Source organism: Urocitellus parryii, chromosome 6 (genome assembly GCF_045843805.1).
Source record: "Urocitellus parryii isolate mUroPar1 chromosome 6, mUroPar1.hap1, whole genome shotgun sequence".
Taxonomy (NCBI): Eukaryota; Metazoa; Chordata; class Mammalia; order Rodentia; family Sciuridae; genus Urocitellus; species Urocitellus parryii.
Genome location: NC_135536.1, coordinates 148,202,520 through 148,224,471, shown reverse-complemented (window position 1 = coordinate 148,224,471; position 21,952 = coordinate 148,202,520). Strand labels below are relative to the sequence as shown.

The 21,952-nt window shown below is 35.5% G+C and overlaps 1 protein-coding gene across 8 annotated transcripts in view; it reads right to left on the bottom strand.

Annotated features, from left to right (window-relative positions):
• Tjp1 (tight junction protein 1) overlaps positions 1-21,952 on the bottom strand; it is a 230,210-nt gene that overhangs the window by 7,885 nt on the left and 200,373 nt on the right. For all 8 annotated transcript variants that reach the window (XM_077800270.1, XM_077800271.1, XM_026406956.2 and 5 more), the window contains 14 exons: positions 20,438-20,588; positions 17,318-17,426; positions 16,113-16,332; positions 15,664-15,848; positions 15,318-15,413; positions 13,786-13,868; positions 12,973-13,183; positions 12,589-12,689; positions 9,013-9,363; positions 8,438-8,677; positions 6,912-7,784; positions 6,688-6,785; positions 5,855-6,082; positions 1,415-1,581 (listed from right to left, as the gene is read on the bottom strand). In XM_077800270.1, coding sequence (XP_077656396.1) covers positions 1,415-1,581; positions 5,855-6,082; positions 6,688-6,785; positions 6,912-7,784; positions 8,438-8,677; positions 9,013-9,363; positions 12,589-12,689; positions 12,973-13,183; positions 13,786-13,868; positions 15,318-15,413; positions 15,664-15,848; positions 16,113-16,332; positions 17,318-17,426; positions 20,438-20,588 — 3,113 coding nt within the window. The remainder of the gene's footprint in view (positions 1-1,414; positions 1,582-5,854; positions 6,083-6,687; positions 6,786-6,911; positions 7,785-8,437; positions 8,678-9,012; positions 9,364-12,588; positions 12,690-12,972; positions 13,184-13,785; positions 13,869-15,317; positions 15,414-15,663; positions 15,849-16,112; positions 16,333-17,317; positions 17,427-20,437; positions 20,589-21,952) is intronic.

Below are 21,952 nucleotides of genomic sequence, written 5' to 3'. Positions count from 1 at the left end.
ATACCACTTCACATCCATTAGAATGGTAAAACTGAGAAGTTCAATAATGCCAACTATTGATGAAGATTTAGAACAACAGGAATTGTATTGCTGGGGGCAGTGTAAAAAAAATACCAACTGAATTCTATGAAATTAAGGATAAAATAGTACCAATGCTTTACACACTCTTTGAGAAACAGAATGTGGAAATGTAAAAATAATATGTTTCTTTTATTAAATCAGCACAGCCTTGATACCCAAATCAGACAAGAACATTACAAGAAAATTATTAATCCAAATTCCTCATGAATATAGTAATATAATTTACCACATTAAGTGAATGAAGGAGAAAAATCATATGATCATCTTAATACATGAGAAAAAGCATTTGAGAAAATGCTTTCAGCAATCTAGGACTAGAGGAAACTTCCTAACCATGATAAAGGAAAGCTACAAAAAACCTACAGTAACATCATAAGGGTTAATAAGGGTTACTTTTCTCCTTAAATCCATTATGTCTTGGCATCCCATATATAGGACACCGATAAAAATTTAAACCAAGCAATGAATATAACTGTTGCTCAATTTAAATTTTTATAGGTGTCCTACATGTAGGACCCTGGGACATAATAGGTTAAGATGGGCGAACCTGCGAAAGATGTCTGCTTTAAGCATTTCTATTCAACATTTCACATTTCAGGAGATCCTGGCTGGTGCAATAAAGCAAGAAAAGAAAGAAAAGGCATAAAAGATGTGAAAATAAGAATTAAAACTGTCTTTATCTGCAGATGTGATAGTGTGTGGAGAAAAATCTCAAAGTAGTATCAATTTAGAACTACATAAAATTTGTTGGTTGAAGACTTACCTAACCTGAAATTTGACTCCTATGTAAATAACAAAGAAGTTTGTTGGCACTAGCAAAATGTCTGTCAACAGGAGAATGGATAAATACATTTGCTATATTCCTAGAGTATAAGATTACATAGCTATTTGAATGAATAAATTGGATATATATTATCTACCTGGTGGAGAATTTTACCAAGAAATTAAAAAGACAAGGTGCTAGAGATAACATTTTATGGTTTTCTATGTCTACATGTAAAAATGGAACATAACAATTTTTAGAAACCATTCTTCAAAAGTATAAAAATTTAGACACACTGGTAAATCTTCTTCCAGAAGATTTGAAGACTAGCATAAAATTAAGCTATGTTGCAACAAGATTAAGATCTGTTAAGCTAAAACACTTGTCCAATATAATGGTCACAGTCATAAAAACAGAAGATATACTTTCAAGAAAATCCTTAATGTTCACTGATCCTATCCCAAAGATTATTTTTTAACATATAAACCACTCAGCTTAGAGAATACAAGAATTTAATTTTATAAGTTGTCACTATATTATAATAATAATGTCAACTTGTGAACTTCCTACCTTCACCATGTGATCCCTTAGAATGTATGTGAAGAGAAGAGCTGGTGACAGGCTGAGCTGGCTGGGTGTACTGTGAGGGCAATGGAGGAGGAGGAGGGGTGGCCTGGATTGGGTCATAGCGTTTCTCACCAAATGATCTATCCACAGCATCAGCTTCTGGTTTTCCCCTATTAGGAAAAAAAAAAAAAAAAAAGAAAGAAAGAAAATACCAACCCCTGAATATGGACTCATTTACAAAACAAGTTCTCATTCTTCCAAATATCCCTAAACTAGGGAGAAAAAAAAAATCCAAAAATTTCACAATTTTTTTCTCATGAGTATGGATAGTTATTCTACCAAAATATACAAACAAATTCAACGATTCATCAGCACGAGAAATGTCAAGACAGCACAGAAACTTAATAATATTAGTAAAACATCAAGAAAATAGCAACCAAAAGTTGGATTAAGTTTTGGATATAATTTTTAATAATTTCAGCATTTACAAAACAATAATGGTTGGTAGGTTTAAGGAAGTCTTACAAGTATTTTATAAAATACACCTTGATACAAGTCTTCCTTAGACCCACTTCTGAGTCCTTTGTAGACTCACTTGTGATTTTATATCTTAAGGTTTTAAAGTCTTAGAGTCTGGTATACTTATATCACCATAAATGATGATGCCAGACACCAGAGATTGGCAAATTTACTCACTGAGGTGCCAAACAAGTTTTTGGCTTTTTGGGATATGGCCTCTGTAACAACTACTCAGCTTTGACATTTTAGCAGCCACAGACAATAAGTCAATGAATGGGCATAGCTGTGTTCCAGGAACACCAAAAAACTGAACATCTCTTACTTTAAAATCTCCCTTTGATTGACCAGATAATTTTGTGGTTGCTGTTACGGACTGCTAAAGCAGCAGATATTACTTTATTTTGTGAAGTTCATTTAAGTCAAATTGTGATACATATTTTACTTTTTTCAGATTGCCAATTGTTAATATATAACACACAAAATTCAAACAAAAGAAAACTTCTAAATAGACCCATAATTGCAACATTGTCATCTAAACCTTACTGCAGAGTGCCAAAGCTGCACTGGCTTTATGTGCACAAACAATAACATATACATTTCAAATGCATACTTATTTTAATAGAAGACTTTTGTGAAGATAGCTAGCCTTATGATTAGCTTTAAAACTATGGTGTCATTTTGAACTTTCATGCATTTAGACTAAACATTTGGAGATGCCACTAAGATCTGGAAGTGCACATAATGCCAGTGACACAGTGAGGGACACCTCAAGTAACAACCTCACATTAATGCCAGTCTTACCACTTGACGTTCCTTTTCAAGTAGTCATAGCTAGTGTAAGAGCCAAGAAATCTAGGTGATGGCAAAGCAAGCGCAATAGAAAAATGAAAGAAAATGGTCAATCTAACTAAGTAAATTTGCAGCAAATGGAACTCAAATGTCAAAATATCAACCAACATCCACCATGTCAATGTCAGCATAATTTGGTTCATAAAAGAAAATTATCACTGTCATTTAGGAAATTACCAATATATTAAAATACAGTAACCTGTGCCCTGCCTGCCTACCCTCTACATATTTTAATTAGGGTTGCCAGTGAAAAGCAATTAATGTTTTTGAGCACCACTCTCCTTCACCTTCTGCTGCAGTTGCTAATGGTGAGCAAAGAAATGAACCAAGTTGGGGATGAAGCTCAATAGTAGAGCACTTGCCTAGCATGTGTTAGGCCCTTGGTTCCATTCCCAGTACTACACCACACACACACACATACACACACACACACACACACACACACAGATAAAAGAACCAAATAAAGGACCAGTAACCAGGGATAATCAGTAGATTCTGAATATGTAAGAGTGAAATGTTCAAAAAAGGAAAAGGCCTGGTTAGACGAAATTCTCCAAGTACAGACACATGAAAAAGTGATAACATAACAGCTATACTAGTTCCCTAGCAGGGTAATAATGAATCAGAGTAAAAGGAAACATGCACACCTTCGAATCACGACTGTGATTAACATACATACATTATACATTCTAGTAAGACTTCATTAATCTCAAGTGGCAAGCTAAGCCCTGTGATGGGTGGATCCAAAGCTTCCATGCTTACTACTACAGTCTCTCATTTAATGTTCATATGATACCAAAAAAACTTGCCATCAATCTCTAATACACTTAAGTTTTTGTGGTACTGGGTATTGAACCCAGGGCCTCCCACATGCTAGGCAAGTGCTCTACCACTGAGATACAACACCAGTCCTGCACTTTGTTCTCTGAAAAGCAAAACAGATGTTATTTTTCTTTCAAAGGCAATATGTTCTTGACCAGCAGCAAACACTGATTCTTCCCCCAGAGCTGTGTTAAGGAAAAGTTGGGTGGCTGATGCACCTACTACTTTGTGTCCTGTGTTGAACTTCATTCACTCAACAAATAATTACCAACCCTTTACTGTATATCAGTCAGTATTCTAGACTCTGTCTGAAAGTTACATATCACAAATAAGCTATTAAGTCTTTCTAGAAAGCCAAAATAATCCAAAATCAAGTATGCCCTTCAACTGGGCATGGTAGCACACATTACAACCCAGCTACTAGGAAGGTTGAGGCAGAATGATCGCCATGTTCCAGGCCAGCCATGGGAACACAGCAAAACTGTCTATTAAAAAAGTGTCTGGGGACATAGCTTAGTAGTGCAGCACCCCTGGGTTTAATCCCTAATACTGGTGGTGGTATAGTGGTGTGGGAGAGTGTTTTTCATTTAATTCCCTGGCAAAACTTTTACTTACTTCTTATAGCTAAATGTATTCTTTTAAGGTCATATCTGTTTATCAAATATGCAAAAGGATAAATAAAATAATTTAACTACATTGCTGGGCCCTTTTCTGACAGGAATGGAATGATATGAGTCTCATGGTGTATGTAAAAATAATTACTGTAGGATATATCCTTCTACTTTGCAGAAGGTGAGCTCATATGAGTCTTAATACTCTATCTAAATGTTACTGGGCACCTGTATAGTTTGTGCTGGGGGAATGTATGATAATGTCTTACATCAATCCCCACTATAGCACTCAGTATGCATCTGTATTTCTCACAAACTGTTTTCTTCTACATGCATAAAGATTTAAATAGTTGGAAAAAGAAAGTCTTCACTTCAAATAATGTACGAAGACAATTAAAATTGGTTTTTAATGTTTGAGGTTTAAAAGTATATTCTAAAAGAATTTTCAGTCAATAGTAAATGACAAATAAAACATGGGTTGAAACTACCCCAAACATTTGGGTAAATAAAAATCTAGGTGCTTTTCATCTTTGACACAAAACTGAAATGGCTGATGACTTCTGATGTGTCAACTTCTTTATGCTACACACTATAGTCCCAGTTATTCAAACAATCATGCAGGTGCTGTTGTAAAGGAACCTTTTGGTTATAATGCCTCTCATCAGCTGATGTTAAGTTCATCAGAAGGGAAATGATGTGTGTGGGCCTGACATAATCAGACAGAGGTCACAGTTCTTCCCTGAGCTCAAATACTCCCCAGCAGCTCTGGATCCTCCTTTCTAGACCATCTGGTCCCTGACTTAGGTCTCCTATAACAAATCCACACCTGCTTTTATTCCTGTGGGTTTTGTTGCTGGTTTGAGGATATGAACCCACTGGTGCCCATGAGGCTTTATACCCAACTTTCTGCACCAGACCCTATGAATTAGGCTGCAACCAGAAAAATAATAATAATAATAATACCAGCAGGAGACACAAACACACCAGGAGGGAACAGATAGGAAAAAAAAAGTCTATAAAAAAAAGTGTCTGGGGACACAGCTTAGTAGTACAGCACCCAAAGTGAAGAAACTTGGGGATCAGTCCCAGCTCTGCTCTATCATTTCACTTCATTTAACCTTGGTTTCCTTGTCTATAAAACTGGACCAGAAATCTGTACAGTCCCCTCAAGCTTCAACAATAAAAAAGACAATCTTTTTTCTTGCTTGGACAAACAAAACTGGAACAAACAATCTAGTATTTCCCTCCAGTGTTCCCTTCACAGCCCTATTTTCATATTTAGAAAGAAAAAGAATCATCATTGAATGTGTTTTTTTTTACCTAAAAATCAAGATCTTTACAGTTTACTCTCTTTCCTCAAAAACTCTTGATTTTAGCATGTTTTCTAAAGCAAAATATATATATATATATATATATATATATAAAAATCTGATATTAGAGATTAAGAACACACATTCAGCACTAGAACATATGTATAATAAGGAACTCCTAAGTCTAAGAAAACCATGTATTATGTGAAACTACTTTCTTAAAAAAATATATATATTGAACTTCATGTTAATAAGTTAATAATTGCATTTTATACAAGTGAACCTTTATATTTCATCTAGTTTAAAAAGTTGTCTTAGGTGAAATTACTTACTTAGAAGAATAACTAGAAAAATTTGGTTGATTCTGAGAATGAACTGATTTTGCAGGCTCTGAGAGATGGCTGGCAGGAATGTGTGCAGAAGGTTTGTTCTCAAAACTTCTTCGGTCAAAGTATGAGAGCTGTTTTCGATAGTATTCTTCATCTTCCTCTGGATCATAATGATTTGATCGGACAATATCTTCAGGTGGTTTCAGTTGAGGTTTTTGAGGTTCTGGAATCCTGGCAATGAATAAAACTTTTTAGACTGACTACTGTGATTTTTGGAATCTGTACAGTCAAAAATGGATATTTGAAGCCATATGTGGTAGTGCACACCTGTAGTATCAGCAATTAGGGAGACTGAGGAAGAAACTTGCAATCCTCCTGCCTCAGCTTCCTGAATGTCAGGGATTACAGGGGCATGTCACAGAGCCCTGCCTCAGCACCTTTCTTTAAAATGCCGAAAACAATAGTGTGGCCTCATTGTGCTGATATAATTATTAGCACAATGGCAAGAACATTATGCATGCTCACTAAATGATTACTTGTAGTGACTTAAACCAATCTGAAATTGCAAAACATAACATAATTAGGGCTTTAAATTTTTTATTAACCATTTGCTGGGAAAAAAAAATCTCTTTTCAAAAGATTTATTTCTTGAAGGTACACATTATCTGCCCTCTCCTTAGGATCAGTATCCTGATTAGGAGAGTCGGCAGTTTTTATTTAAGAAGAAACCCTCTCCTTTTTACAACTCTCCTCTGCTAACACAGAAGACTTTCTCATTAATTAAGAGAGTAAATTCCTGGTCAGTTCTATGTATAAACACCACAAAGTGCACCCACCTGTAAAGAGTTTTGTCATGTTCACTGAATTGATTCTGAGAAGTGGCTTTAGGACCAGTAATGGAAGCACTTGGAGGTTTAGATGCTACTTCTGGAGGCTGCAAAAACAAACAAGATCATTACCAAGCAGGGTTCCTTTAGGAGGGAGGGCACAGCTAAGAAGCATTCTAAACTGCTATGCACTCTCTGTGACTATGCATTCAAGCATACAGACACACGTTTACCTTAAAGTTGGCAGTGTCATTCGTATCCTTTTTGTTCTCCAATGATGCAGATCTTTTGTTTTCAAACATTTTAACTCTGGTGAGCACAGATTGTGGCTTCATTGCTGGGTCTTCCTCTTCTTCAGTAAGATTTGGGGGAGGAGGCAGTGGTTTAGTAGTTGAAGGCAGAACTTCTGGTTTATGTTGAGATGAAGGTATTAGAGGAGGGACAACTGCAGCACCATGGAGAGGCTCATAATGGCCTGCTTTGGAGGTAAATCCTTGTGATGGTACTTGCTCATAACTTCGTGGGTACTGATCAAAATACTGCTTGGGATCAGAAGACTTAGGACCAGCTGAAGGATAGGGCTGTGCTTCTGGTCTGTATCTGTTATGCATGTCATATCCAGGAGCTGGTTGTTCTTCATGTCGTAGGGAGGAGGTTCTAGGTGGCTGTTCATATCGTGGTCTACTGTCATAAGACAGAGGGGCTGGCTCTTCAAAACGTGGAAAATACCCTCGTTCTGAGGACTCTTCAGGATGCTGTCTGGAGTCAAGGTCTCGAGGGTGCTGATTATCAAAAGAAGGTCGAGGCTGGTAGGACTGTTTGTCATCATAATATGACCATTGTTCTTCATATGCAGGAATTCGATCCTCGTATCGTAGGCGATGGTCATAGTTTCGAGAAAACTGGTCTGTATAGCTTGAGGAGTCGTATCTGTATGTGGGCTGCTCAAGATCTCTGCTGGCTTGTTTCTCCACATAGGGAAGTTGAGCTTCATAGGTCATGTTTGGCTCTTTGTCTGGCCTCTGGCCTGTGTGACCAACAGTTGGTTGTTTCAAAACATGATTCTGTCTCATCATTTCCTCAGGATATGGATCCTTTCTATATACCTGTACAAAAATTTCACATTTAAGGACAAAGGTTTGTTTTTATTCTAGTATATTTTTATTAAACTATGATTGAATATTAAACTATGATTTTAATACATGAAAATGGTATGTTTACCATTTATTACCAAGATAGACAAATTAGTAAAAAAAAAAAAAAAAAAAGCTAGTTTAAGTGAAAGCTCAAAATTTATAGAGCGGGTAGGGGCTTTTAGGTTTTAGCATGTATTAAATGAAAAGTGAGTTAAAGATAATTATTAAATTTAGTAGAAAATTAATGCACTCAACTACTGATTCCACTTGATTCTGACACTGAAAATCAGGAAAATTTATGGACACCATGATTTATATGAACTTAGAAATGCTTGGATACGTCTCAACTACATATTAAGAAATTCTGGAAAATACTAAAAACCAAAAATAAAATAAAAATATTAAGAGCAAATCTTTAAAAGGCCTTTCCTCAAATAATCAATATACCACCAGAAGCCATGCAAACTACAAAACTGAAATGATTTGTACCGATTTGAAAGCACCAGAGTGTATAAGCCCACAGTAAAAAAAGCAAAAGGAAAACTTAAAAGGGCAAAGCAAAAATGATCATGTGCTAGATTGATGGAGAGCAACAAATTAGTGCAACACTGCAGCACAGGTACCTTTGTTGGATCTACATGCGACGACAATGATGGCTCTTGATCTCTTAGCATTATGTGAGCTGCCTCTGTACTTGGTGTTCTTAAAGAATCAGCTTGTGGTGAGTAAGAGGTGGAAGGAGCTGGGGTGGGCTCCTCCAGTTTGACATTAGTTAAATTTACATTATGATTAACTGCAGAGGTTGATGATGCTGGGTTTGTTTCAGGCGAAAGGTAAGGGACTGGAGATGAGGCTTCTGCTTTCTGTGAAGTGTTTAAAATATTTTAAATATAGTGTTTATGTTTATTGCTAACTTCCCACTTCAATTTATAGTGATTGGCAGACATATATTTTAAGTGTGCTGAGTAACACTGTTAAACTATGACCTCATGTACTAAATTCTTTTGAAAAGTTCAGAACATTGGCTGTGTAAGATTAACACACAAAATTTAGAATTGTCCTTGGTACTCTCAAATTGAGTTAAAGATTAAGTTGTAATCTAGAGAAAGGACAAAATATACCTTTTGAACTCAATCACCACATTCTAAAATTTAATAATGCACTTCTAACTATAAAACGTTGAATGCTTGCTGCTTACCTGTTGAGAGGCTGTCTTAAATCCAGGGGAGTCTATTCTATGAATAGGTTGTGGCTGAGCTTGTGGTGAGTAAGGAGGATATGTTTGGTTTTCATGATGCATTCCAGAGGAGTCCTCTCTTACAGGCTCAGAGGACCGTGTAATGGCAGACTCCGGTGGAGTCCCAACCTCATCATTAAGAGTTTCATCTAGTTCTTGATCAGTGTAGGCCCCGCCTTCTGTATCTGTATCTTCATAGTCAGAAGTGTGTCTACTGTCCGTGCTATACATTGAGTATTCACTACCTGGGGCTGACAGGTAGGACAGACGATCATCATGCAAATCAAGGTCATCACTTGTAGCACCATCCGCCTGGGTCAAATAAAAGTAAATTAAAAATTTTATTCAGTAGTTCTTTAAGAGATGGCCTTTATTTTACAAGGGAGATTGAAAAGGATACTTTTCTTTGGAGAAATCATATCTATTTCTTGAAACTTCTGGTCACAAAAGGTCAAGAAGATTGTACAAGCACACATGCAGACACACATAACATCCCTTGAGATCTGAAGGCCTTGGATGAATGAAATATTTGGTTGATCAGTCAGGACAAAACTGGATTCCAGGGCTCAGCCCCAGAGGACAATGAAAGAACTGACACTACTCACATTCATAAAACCTACTCACTAGATTTTTAGACCAAAGTAAGGTGAAGAGGGAGAATGCTACCAAACCAAGCTCATACAAACAAGGACATACTGACATAACAATGAACATGAGAATAACTATGAAAATAAACCCACAGCTCAAGTTGCGGAAGAGATAATGTATTTATATTAGAAAGCAACTTTTTAAAAGTTGGTATTTGACCCTAAAAGCTTTTATGAAACACAACAGAAAATCATCACCTACATGGTGGTTGCCCATTCAATCAAGAAGAAATTTTTATTTATTTTTCACAGAAGTAGTATCCAATGGATGGAGAAGTAGAAATGCAGTTTCTGTTTTTCAAGTAATTTAAGAGCTGAATTTTTTCTAATGGTATACACTGACTAGCTTCTAAGTAGAAAAGAAAGAGAAAAGTATGTGAGGGAAAGGGAACTATGGAGTTCCAGGCTGTCACTACACAGCTAGTACATGGATTAAATAGAACAGTCCCTGAGGATCTTGCATAGATACTGTTCCTGGTTAGGCATGAGAGTCAAAGGGTCTGAAAAATGGTGCAGAAAATAGAAAATATTTCTTCCATTTTATCACGGGCTGAATGATAATCATGAAACTCTTGTCCAGGAAGATGTATTGCTATTTACTAGCAGGCTGGGTTGGCTCTCCAAGTTTGCTATGCCAAATAACACTGTCTTTGGAGTTGAGCTGCCTGAAAGGAACTTTCCTTTAAGTCTTATGCTTGGCTCTGTAGGAGCCTGACCCTGAACACTGCCTTTCTGATAATAAAGACCAGGGCATGTCATGCCTCCCGGTGGCTCTCGCTTTCATCAAAGCACATGCTAGGCTGGGAAAAGAGAGAATCCCAGGGATATGCCCTGTTAGAGCAGAATATCTGACTGAAGTCCCACTGCTTTCTGAATGCTGTAATGGCTGCTGCAGAAGAGAATTCTTGCTACTAATCTTTAGCAGAAGAGAAATCTTGCTACTAATCTTTAACGTGTCAGAAAATATTTAAGGCCTGGGGAAGACTCACTTAAAACTCAACAATTCGTCTAGCTTCTGCAACTTGTTTGAAATGCAGAAGTAAGCAAGAACCTTGGGTTGTTTGGAACCAGGAACTGGTATGTCTACACAATAAGAAAGCCTCAGGATGACTTTTCTTGATTGAGTAAAGAACGTACAAGAGTGTGTCGGATCTTGCCAAAAGGAACTCTTCCTAGCAATTAAGTCAAAGTAGTTAGTTCAGGAGAATGTCAACGTGCAACAAAGCGGTTTTATTTTACTAAGGGTAAGGAATGTATCTATAGGATACAATCCAATAGAAGGGGACAGGAAGAGAAATCAAACTTGATTTGAACTTTAGGAAATGCACTGATCTATCCTAATAATTATAAACTACCTACTTTTTTTTTCATATAAAAGACCTTTATTTTAAAACCAAGCAAAGAAAGAAGGTACATAATATCACAAAGAGAAATTATAGAAAATTAAGAATGTGACTTAAAAAAAATCTCAGGTAATCATGTTTACTTTGTGCATTTGGGGAAGAGACTTAAAGACTTATTCCAAGGGTTCACTAGTGAAAGCAAAACTGGATTCCAGGGCTATCTACCTGACAAAGAATACTAACAGAATCATGTAGTTACAGAAGGTTAGCATGAAGACTACAATCCCATTTTACCAAATGCAATGAAAATAAAAATTGGAAATAGTGTGTTGATGTAAAGTGGTGTATTGGATTTTTTCCACTGTGGTTTTCCTATCAAGTGTCCCAGCTAACATGTAAATTATTCAGAGTGGTCTTATGATCTCATTTGAATGGTCCGTCCCCCAAACCGGTACATGAGAAAATTCATGATTCTAACACGTTTCTACAGGTGAGAACAGTGACACTACCTCTAGATATAAACATTTAACATTTCTTCTTGCAGAGGCCACATGTTCCTAAATAAGGGGTACATGGTCCTATGCATGCAGCATGCACTGCCAGAGCACTTGTACCAACAGCCAGGCAGAGGAAAGAAGGGGCCATGCAGGGGCAAAACACAACAAAAACAAACCAACAAGGAAATACAAAAAGCAAAACAAAAAACCAGAGATATTCTCAAAGTTCCCTAACTACCAAAACTTTTTAATATTGCACTGATCTGAAGGTAACAGACATCAAAAACAAAGGTTCTTTCAACAGTATACTTTAGAAAACAACTCTCCAAAAAAAAATAAACAGACCTTTCCTATCAAAAAAGGAAAGTGGTTATTTTAAAGCTGGCCATTTGGGTGTATATAGAAAGCAAAATTCAGAGCTAGAAAAGATCTATTGCTTTGTTCAATATTTCCTAGTATGTTGTAAGAATGTTGGCAGGTGCTGAGTAGAAGAAAAAAAAATCCCAAGGTAAAAATGTAAGGAAATATTTTTAAGTAGGCTTTTTTTTTTTTTTTTAATTTATAAGACTTTTTGGAACCTTTAATACACTAGTGGCTACCATGACACTCAAAGAGACAAGGGCTGGTGTTATTTCCCACCCACTGCTTGCCTTTAGAACAAGTTCTGACCCGTGTGCACCAAGGACAGCACTTTAGGAAACATTCATTTAGGTCATCCAAGTCCTCTCATTTTCAGAGGAAGAAATTGAAGCCAGGTTCAAAGTTGTCTTTCCTCAGTCAGAAAGAGGCAGAGTCATAAATGTTTTCCATTATCATCTGAGAATTCTTTTAAGGGAGAATCCCACTGGAGTAGTCCAATAGGGAAGGAAATTTAAGAATCTCTAACTATTAAAAGCAGTATTTATAATCTCTACAAACAAACAGTGAATGCATGAAAGCTAACTTTTCTAAAATTATTCTAAGATCTTGATCCATAAAAAAACAATGATAACTTAAAGGTATCTACCTAACTTATCAAATGGGTTAAAAGAGTATTAAGAGATTTCTTACCTTTCCCTCAGAAACCCATACCAGCTGGTTTTGTTGTTGCTGAATTGCTTCTTTCAGTGCACCATACCAACCATCATTCATAGAATTTAAGTTTATTGTAGCTGAAAATAAATTTAACAATATAATTTTATGTTAAAACACTGCCCAGAGTTAGAAAAATTCAGTCAATTCTTCTTAAAATCATTACTGAAATGATGGTAGTAAAGGATACAAACATTTAAATTTTCTATTTTGGCATTATACACATTTTCTTTCAGCTGTTAATATAATGGGAAGCTTTCCAAGTAAAGGTCATCATATAAGTTTTTGTATGTGAACGACATGACACTTTAACCTATTGTTGCTGGGACATTTTAATCTAAAATGCAGCCTTAATATACTCACTTGTAAAAAGATGGTGGTTGTTTTTACGAAGCTTATGAGATCGTTCATATAATTTCCTGGCACTTTTCCGAGATTCAGGACACAATCTCATTCTCATTGTTTTCACACCTTGTTTAGAGTCAGGGTTAAGGAATACAACAATTGGATACCACTGGGCATAATTAAGACGATCAACTGCGTTTGGTGTTACATCTAATAAAGCATGTTTGTCCTGGAGACAGAAAGAGTCAAGACACTGTTAATTAAAAATCTTCCTCTTCAGAAAACACCACATCCTATACTACGTTTCAATTCTAACAGACATTTGTGTTCTAGAATGTGTCAGGAGTACATATTAAAAACTTTGTAATCAAAAGCTAATTCAAAACAACTTCTAGCTTTTTAAAACCAAACCAAACCTTTAAACCACCATATTTTTAGGACTTAGCCTCCCACAAATGGAAAACCAACAATATTTATTTGTGCTCAGTTAGAGAGCAAATAAATGCAACAATTAAATGTTCCTGACATTCCCTTATTGTGTAAGTTAAGGTCACCTTGAATTGAGCTGATGTAATACAAAGAGTCTGTTAATTACATCCAAACATCATATACTTTTTTTGCAGTAACAAAAAATCATTTTTTGGTGTCTATAATAACACTATTCCCTTGAAGGCAATCATTATTAAATGCCTTTCAGTGGGGGCTTCTCTTATGGTATGTTAGTAATAATCTTAGGAAAACTACCTTCTACTTTCAAATTCATCAAATATCCCCACTTAAAAACAAACCATTACAGCTTATAATGAAATATAGCAACTTTTAATAACTTACCTGATCTATTATTTGCTTTATTGTATGAAGGCGAATAATGCCAGAGCTACGTTGGTCAGTTCCCGCATCTCGTGGCTCACTTTCTATTCATGAAACAGGACAAACACAAAATATCGTATTGCTTAGATCAGAATTTCTGAATTACTGGGCACTACTGACATGCTGAAATAATACTTTGTTGTAGGGCTATTTGCATTTTGGCCTGTTTGGCAGCAGAAAATTCCACTCACTAAAGGAAAGAAAACCCATTCCCAAAGCCCCTCCTCATTCACTGTGAAAACAAAAAGATCTCCAGACAGAGCTAAAAGTTCTCAAATGGGACACATCCACTCTGCTCCTCATTACCCAGTTAAGAACCACTGTGCTACATAAATGCTTCTTAACAGGATCAGGATGAGAAGTGAGATGCTTGCTTTGCTTTTGGTTATGAAATTAAGGAGGTATCCCATTAGGTATCCCATTAGTAATCAAGACAAATAATATTTTGAGACAGTATTTTAAAAAAATCAAAATAAATGAATGCAAAAGATCCATAATGAGCAACATATCAAAATTTTTAATGTAATCAAGCAGTATGCAGAACTCGAATAAAAATTATTTTAAGACTGTTACTTTCAACAGAATGATCAAATATGGCAATTTTGTGAAAATGAGATGAAGATTTTTTAAAAAATAATACTGATGAACCTCTCATCAGTATTTTAATCTTATTTTCCACAAAACCCAGAAAAGTAAAATTATTAAACTTTGTGTATGGTATAAATAAAATATTTAAACTTATGCAAGTTTTAATAGGGATACTTTTTTTTGGTTTGGTATTATGATTGAACCCAGGAGAGGATCTACTACTGAGTTATACCCTTTTCCCTTTTAATTTTGAGACAGTTCTCCCAAACTGCTGGGACTGGCCTTGAACCTGTGAGATCCTCCTGCCTCAGCCTTCCAAGTAGTTGGGATTACAGGTTTAGTATGCTTCAGTAGTTACATTTAATACTACTTACTATAAACATCTACAATAATAACTGACATTATTACTCATGTTTTATTATCTGTTTTGCATATTTGACCATTTGTTAGTGTAATGATTAAAATTCACTGTACTGAAGCAAAACAAGATTGAAATAGAAGCCTAATTTTGCCATTCATTAATGGGTGTCATACAACAAGTTTAGACTGACTGATATGGTTCCAACCACAACCACAAGGCTTAGTTTGCTTAATGTTGGCGTATTTTAATTCTCACCTGGCAGTGTTAGCGTGAGGATTAAACTAAAGTGTGAGCTAAGCAGTTTTCATATGAAGTCAAAAGTTTCATAAATGGTGATTCTTATTAAAGGGAAATGGTAGAATAAGGACACAATCATTAAGGCTTCCTTTCGAATTAAAAGAATAGGAGATAAAACTACAAATTTCTCACAAAAAGTTTTACTTTTATTAAATTAAAGGACCAGAACGATCCTTTTTGAGGAGCTAATTAGTAAAGATATACACTTAAGCTCATCTTAATTAAATTCAATCCTGAGTGTACTTACTTGCAATCTGATAAATATCTGGTTCTTCTCTTGCCAGCTTTTCTCTGGCAACATCAGCTATTGGTCCAAAGATGGTTACAGGCCTCAGGAATCCAGCTGGGGATAAATTAGGATGAAAAATAGTACAGTTTATACTTTTGCTTTATTAAACATTTTTTTTAATATTTATTTTTTATTTGTACACAATACATTTATTTTGTTTATTTTTATGTGGTGCTGAGGATCCAACCCGGACCTTGCACATGCTAGGTGAGCACTCTACCGCTGAGCCACAACCCCATCCCTGCTTTGTTATAAACATTCTAATATAAAAAGATATTAGATTAATCTATGGGAAACAAGCTACCTTCTCGAAGAACAACCCTTTCATAAGCTGGAAACTTGGTTTGAACTGGTTGAGCTGACAAATCCTCTCTGCTTTTTCGAAGATTTCTTTTGGAGCTTCGAAGACCTCGGAATCTCCAGAAATCAGCACGATCTCCTCCTGCTGTTTTTGGAAGTGTGTACTGTACGCTGGCTAATTGCTCAGCTCTATGCAAGAGAAAAGTAAAATAAGGATATTTAAGAAGTAATGTGGAAAAAGACAACAAAATGAAATGTCAAAATACTGAGAGGTTCACGTGTAGTTTAAATCTCAACAGTTACAGTAAAATAAAGAATATATAACTAAGTCAATTATACCTATGGTGAATATAATGAAAAATATTTCTTTACACTACCAAAATTTCACAGTGAGACTGAAATCTATCATCATTTACTAAATTCACTTCATGAGAAGTATCCAAACATTCATACCTGTTCTTATTAGGAATGATGCCTCGTTCCACCTCCTTATGATTTTTACCAATTCGAATAGCAAGCCAAGAGCCTAGTTTTCCGTTGTACAAGGTATCCACGACACGGAACACTTCTCCTTTGTTAAAACTAAGCCCATAGGGAGACTCTTTTTCATATTCAAAATGGGTTCTAATATAGAAAGAATCTCCTACATCTGATTCTACAATGCGACGATAAACTAAGAGAGATCAAACAAACACATTATCAATATTTGGTGGGATAAAGAATTAGTCTGAGAAGACATTAAAATGCTGGTGAAAATATTAACATCAACAAAAACAACAATATCCAACAAATGATAAGTTTTTACTATGTGTCAGGCATTGTATTAACTACTTTATCTGTTACTACTTTAGTAGTTAATACTTTTGTATTAACTACTTTATCCACTACCTCATGAATTGGGTACTCTTACTATATCCACTTTTTCATGAAGAAAATGGTGGAGAAACAGATCAATTTGTTCAAATCACATACTTGATTTCTATTTATATTATCTGATTTAATCTGTCTGCAAACATCATAGACTTTCCATATTCTAAATAAGTGGCTCTCAAATGAGGGTATTTTTGCCCCCCACTTCAGAGACTGTTTGCCAAAATCTGGAGGAATATTTTTTATAAAGCTCCAATTATGTGTGTTGAAGGGAGATGGGAGGTTTGCTGGTAACATTCTCATCTGGTGGGTAGAGGCTAGGAAAGTTCCGAAATATGATATAATAAACAGGACAGCCTCTAAAAGATAGACTTACTCAGCTCTAAATGTCAACAATGCTAAGGCTGAGAAATCAAATTCTAAATTTAAGTATATTTGCTTAATTACAGAGAATATTAGGTGTTATTTTGTATAATAACAAACATTGGAGTATATTTCTTAGAAAACAGTAGTGCAAGACTTGGGAATTATTCTTATAAACTTTTGTAAAGGGTTGGTTGGCATTTTACTTAAAACTATATTGGTCCTATTACTGTGTTCTACTAATAAGCATAGTTAATACTATGTGCCCTGAAAAGAATTAAAATGACGAAGTTACCTCTGAGATTAACAAATTCATTCATCTCAAAATTTTAAATGATTTATTAAAATAAATAAATAAATAAATCTCTAGGTAAGTCCTCAAATTCCCACAGGTTCATTTCCCCCCATTTTTGACAGTATCTCACCATCCTTCTTCTTCTGAGCCAATATGGTCACTTCTTCTCCTTTGGGGAGGTCAAGTAGGAAAAGAACAGCTTCTTCTCTTATGATATTTGTGAAATCTACATTATTCACCTATCAAAATAAGATTTTATAAGTTAGCATGGCCATTTCTAAGAACATAAAAATATTTATTTATCAAGAAACAAATAGTTTCTGAGTCAATCTAATTTGAAAATACTACACTTTTAAGTAGGAAAGAATTTATTTTGGAAAAAATATAGTGTGCTCTAATTTAAACAAGCAGAAACTAAGTAAAAAATTTATTTAGAGTGTGGTCACAATATATCCTGACATTAAAGATCATGTGGTGGGGACAGAGGTGTAGCTCCCTTGTAAACCATTTGGCCTAATATGCATAAGGTTAGCTCTTTTCAGGCAACACACACACACACACACACACACACACACCTAATTAAGACCAAAAAAGTCAACTTATATTTATAGTCGTAAAATCTGTCACTTTAAATTTTTAAATAATTCTATGAATGTATGATATAGCCCTACATTTTACTAGTTGTGAAAAAAAAAATCAAAAGGAAGTGAGTTTTTTTTAAATAATAAAAAAGGACTATAATTATGGCAAACCTGTAACAGCGACTCTGTAAATACAGATGTGATGTCTGCCAAGTCAATATGTACTTTTTTTTTTTTTTTAAAGAGAGAGTGAGAGAGGAGAGAGAGAGAGAGAGAGAGAATTTTTTTTAATATTTATTTTTTTAGTTCTCGGCAGACACAACATCTTTGTTGGTATGTGGTGCTGAGGATCGAACCCGGGCCGCACGCATGCCAGGCGAGCGCGCTACCGCTGAGCCACATCTCCAGCCCGTCAATATGTACTTATATCAAAAGCTCCATCAAAATGTCACCTGTGATTGTTTAAGATTATAGATTTTTTTTCCCTTCCACTTTTTGGGAATTTTCCACATTAAAAAGGAAAAGGGGTGGGGGTGGGGGGACCCAAAACCCAAACAATCAATCAGCATGTACTATTGTAATAAAAAACAAAAATAAACTATTAAGAAACATTTTTAAAATAATGCATATGTTGATTACTTCAAAACAGGATAGGAGGTAGGAAAGAAAGAAAAGTTTAATTTCCTTGATATGGATTGAGAACAGGATAAATATCATTAGGAGAAAACAATACAATGTCAGGTGGAAATCATTAAGTCCTGGAGGTGATGCCTTGACTTTTTGACATGTTTGAAGGCAAAGAAAAGAACAGATAAAAATTCCAGAGACAGTAGCCTAAGGGGCCCAGGAAACTGCTCAGGGTTAAAAAAAAGATTCTGATGGTAGGCTGCTCACGTGAGTGATGAAGACCATTGCAAAAGAGAAGCAAGGTATTCCCCCAAATTTGAGAGTAGTAAAGGCAGGAAAAGAATAAAAAAGACTGATAAAAAAGATTTTGTTGTCACTGCTATAGGAATCTAAGAGAGAAAGCATTTCAAGGATTATGATAATTGAAACACTGCTGCAAAAAAAATGGGTGCTGAGGTGACATTGGTCATCAATGGCTTGTGAAAATTCAAGGCAGTAGTGGACAAGAGGAGAGCAAGACTATATATAAACAAAATGACTGAAAGGAAAATAGGGAAGGAACTCAACCACTCCTTTAACTAGGTCAACAGCAAAGAGGAGAAATAAAACAGTGGAAAATGGATGAAGAACCATAGGAGAGGGAAAGAGAAAAAGATGAACAAGGCTACAAAATTCTAGAGCAGAAAAGATTCTGAATTCAAGAGTATAGGCAGGAGGTAGGCTGAAAACAGAAAGAACGGAAAAGAGGCTGCAAAGACACTTGGAGTTAGAGAGGTAAAGTGAGTTCAAGAATTCTCATTTATCTTCTGACTAAAATGGGACATAGTCTATCTACCAGAAGTCAAATGAAGATCTGGATATTTTATAAAAAGAAAAGTAGAAGACAGATGAAGAAAATATTGTCATTAGGCAACATGTTTATGAAAAAAAAAAAAGAAGGAAGGAATACAGTGAGGAAGGGGGAAAAAGACAAAGGAAAAGAAAAAGAAGGAACACTCCATTTAGACTGCATCTAACAGAGGTTTTTCTGACTTTTATAACTGATCCTCTTTCTTATGGGTTATGAAGTTCCAAAGTCAGGGCTATGAAATTTCAAAATCAGGGCAGCTTACATTGTTGTCTGATATAAACTGTATCTCCTTGTGACTGAGACATTATTTGGGGTAAAAAAAAATCCCAGAGGCTATGTGGACTGCTACAAAGGCTCTTCTCCCATGGGAGAGAAACACCTGATATTATCTGTTGACAAGTTGTGGTCTGTGGCAGAGTCTGGCTAGTCTGTTTAGTTGAACAGTAAGACTGCCAAGTATGGCCAGGAGCTTTAGCTCAGTAGCAGAGCACTTGCCTAGCATGTGTGAGGCACTGTGTTCGATCTTTGTCACCACATTTAAAAAAAAAAAAAAAAAAAAAGGAACATTCTGTTCATCTACAACCACAAAAAAGCTTAAAAAAAAAAAAAAAGACTACCAAGTAGGTACTATAGGGATTTAAGACTTATTTTCTTATCGGTTCCATGAATATCAGTGAATACTACACTGTGTACTAACACATGACATAGCAGTAAACAAGAGCACATGTCGGAATGGGAAGTAATTAATCTGGCACAGGTTAAACCTGATAAATTCTTTTTTTTTTTTTAAATATTTTTTAGTTGTAGATGGACACAGTACCTTTATTTATTTTTATGTGGTGCTGAGTATCAAACCCAGTGCCTTACACGTGCTAGGCAAGCACTCTACTGCTGAGTCACAACCCCAGCCTCCTGATAGATTCTCTTTTTTTAAAAAAGATATTTATTTTTTTAGTTGTAGTTGGACACAATATCTTTATTCCATTCATTTATTTTTATGTGGTGCTGAGGATTGAACCCAGGGCCCCGCACATGGTAGGCGAGCGCTCTACTGCTAAGCCACAATCCCAGCCCCCCTGATAGATTCTTAATTGAAAGCTTAATTAGTTTGAGCTGTATATAGACTACAGACTAACCAAGGCAGTAGGTTTGTTGTATCTTATTATTTTTTCTAGGGATCCAACTGACATACCCTGAGAATTTGATCGCCTTCCTCTAAGCCTTCTTTGGCTGCAGGGCTATCTTCTAGAACTCCGGCTACAAATATTCCGACATCATTTCCACCAGCTAGCCGTAAACCAACACTGTCTCCTTTTCTGAATTTTACCAATTTCATGCTGGGCCTGTTAAAATAAATATTTCATTTGAAACAGTTAGTAGAAGCTTAAAAAGTTACAGCAAACTGCTATACTAAAAATCACATTCAGAATGAAATAAAAGACCATCATTTCTAAAACTACCCCCATACCACTAATCCACTGAATAAAATTTAGTGTTAAGAATGCAAGATCAGATTTAATAATAATTTCATTTTCTGATACTCAGTAAACTTTGGACTATCTAAATTTAATGTGCAAGCACTATTTTACATAACTAATTTATAAAACTGCCTTATAAAGCAACGTTTTCCCAACTCTCAAAGAGTCTAGGGTATATGATTCATTCCCAATGGCTTAAAAAAATGTACTCTTTCCATCCCAGTCCACACCATATCGTTGAACTGGAAAGTGTCATTTCTATAAAATTAGAAATTGAAGCACAAATTAACAAATTTTCCTAATACAGAGTCAAATTCAGACTCTATGCATTGTAATCTCTACACTCAACAGATGGTGATTGTTAAACTTTGAAGCTGGTAGACTTTCAATAGCTCAGAGTAGGTTCACTTACTCTCCTTTCCCTTTTAATATTACTTAATTTAAAAATTTTTTTTGGAGGTACTGGGGATTGAACCCAGGAGCACTCTACCACAGAGCCACATCCCCAGTCCTTGTTTATTTTGAGACAGGGTCTTGCTTAGTTGCTCTGGCTGGCCTCAAACTTTTCATCCTCTTGCCTCAGTCTGGGATGACAGGTGTATGCCACTGTACCCAGGACTCTTTGAATTTTAAAATAAAAATCTTATAATCATTTACCCTTTCTTAAAACTGGCTGTGAAGAAATAGATCTTAATTACAAATTACCCTTTACATTTTCCTTCTAGGGTATCATAACTACCTCTACATTCCTGACCAAGAGACACACTATTGTACCTCTTGTTCACTATTCCAAACATGAGGTATGAAAGAATTCACTTTGTCCTAAATCACCAACAGTAACCAAACTATTAGAAATTAATAGAAAATAACTAAAAACCCCAAATGAATGAATGAGATGAGAAGAGAGATATTTCTAGTCCTTTTGGACCAACTATTTAAAAATCACCTTAGTTTTTAAAACTTATATTCACCTTTGATCCAGTTTTAACAGGAAATAACATTAACTAGACATAAAAGAAAAAACCCTCAACTTAGATTACGTCACTCAGGGCTAGGACTGGTAGCATTCTTGATCCCTGCCTGAAACTATTTACCAGCTTTATTATGATAGAATTGTTAGAGTCCTGGTTGTGATGGTATCCTACTTTTCCAAGCAGGTCAAAAGCATTCCCATAAACTCCTTTCCTAAACCAACAGTACAAAAAGCTCTTTTAAACATTTCCTCCAAG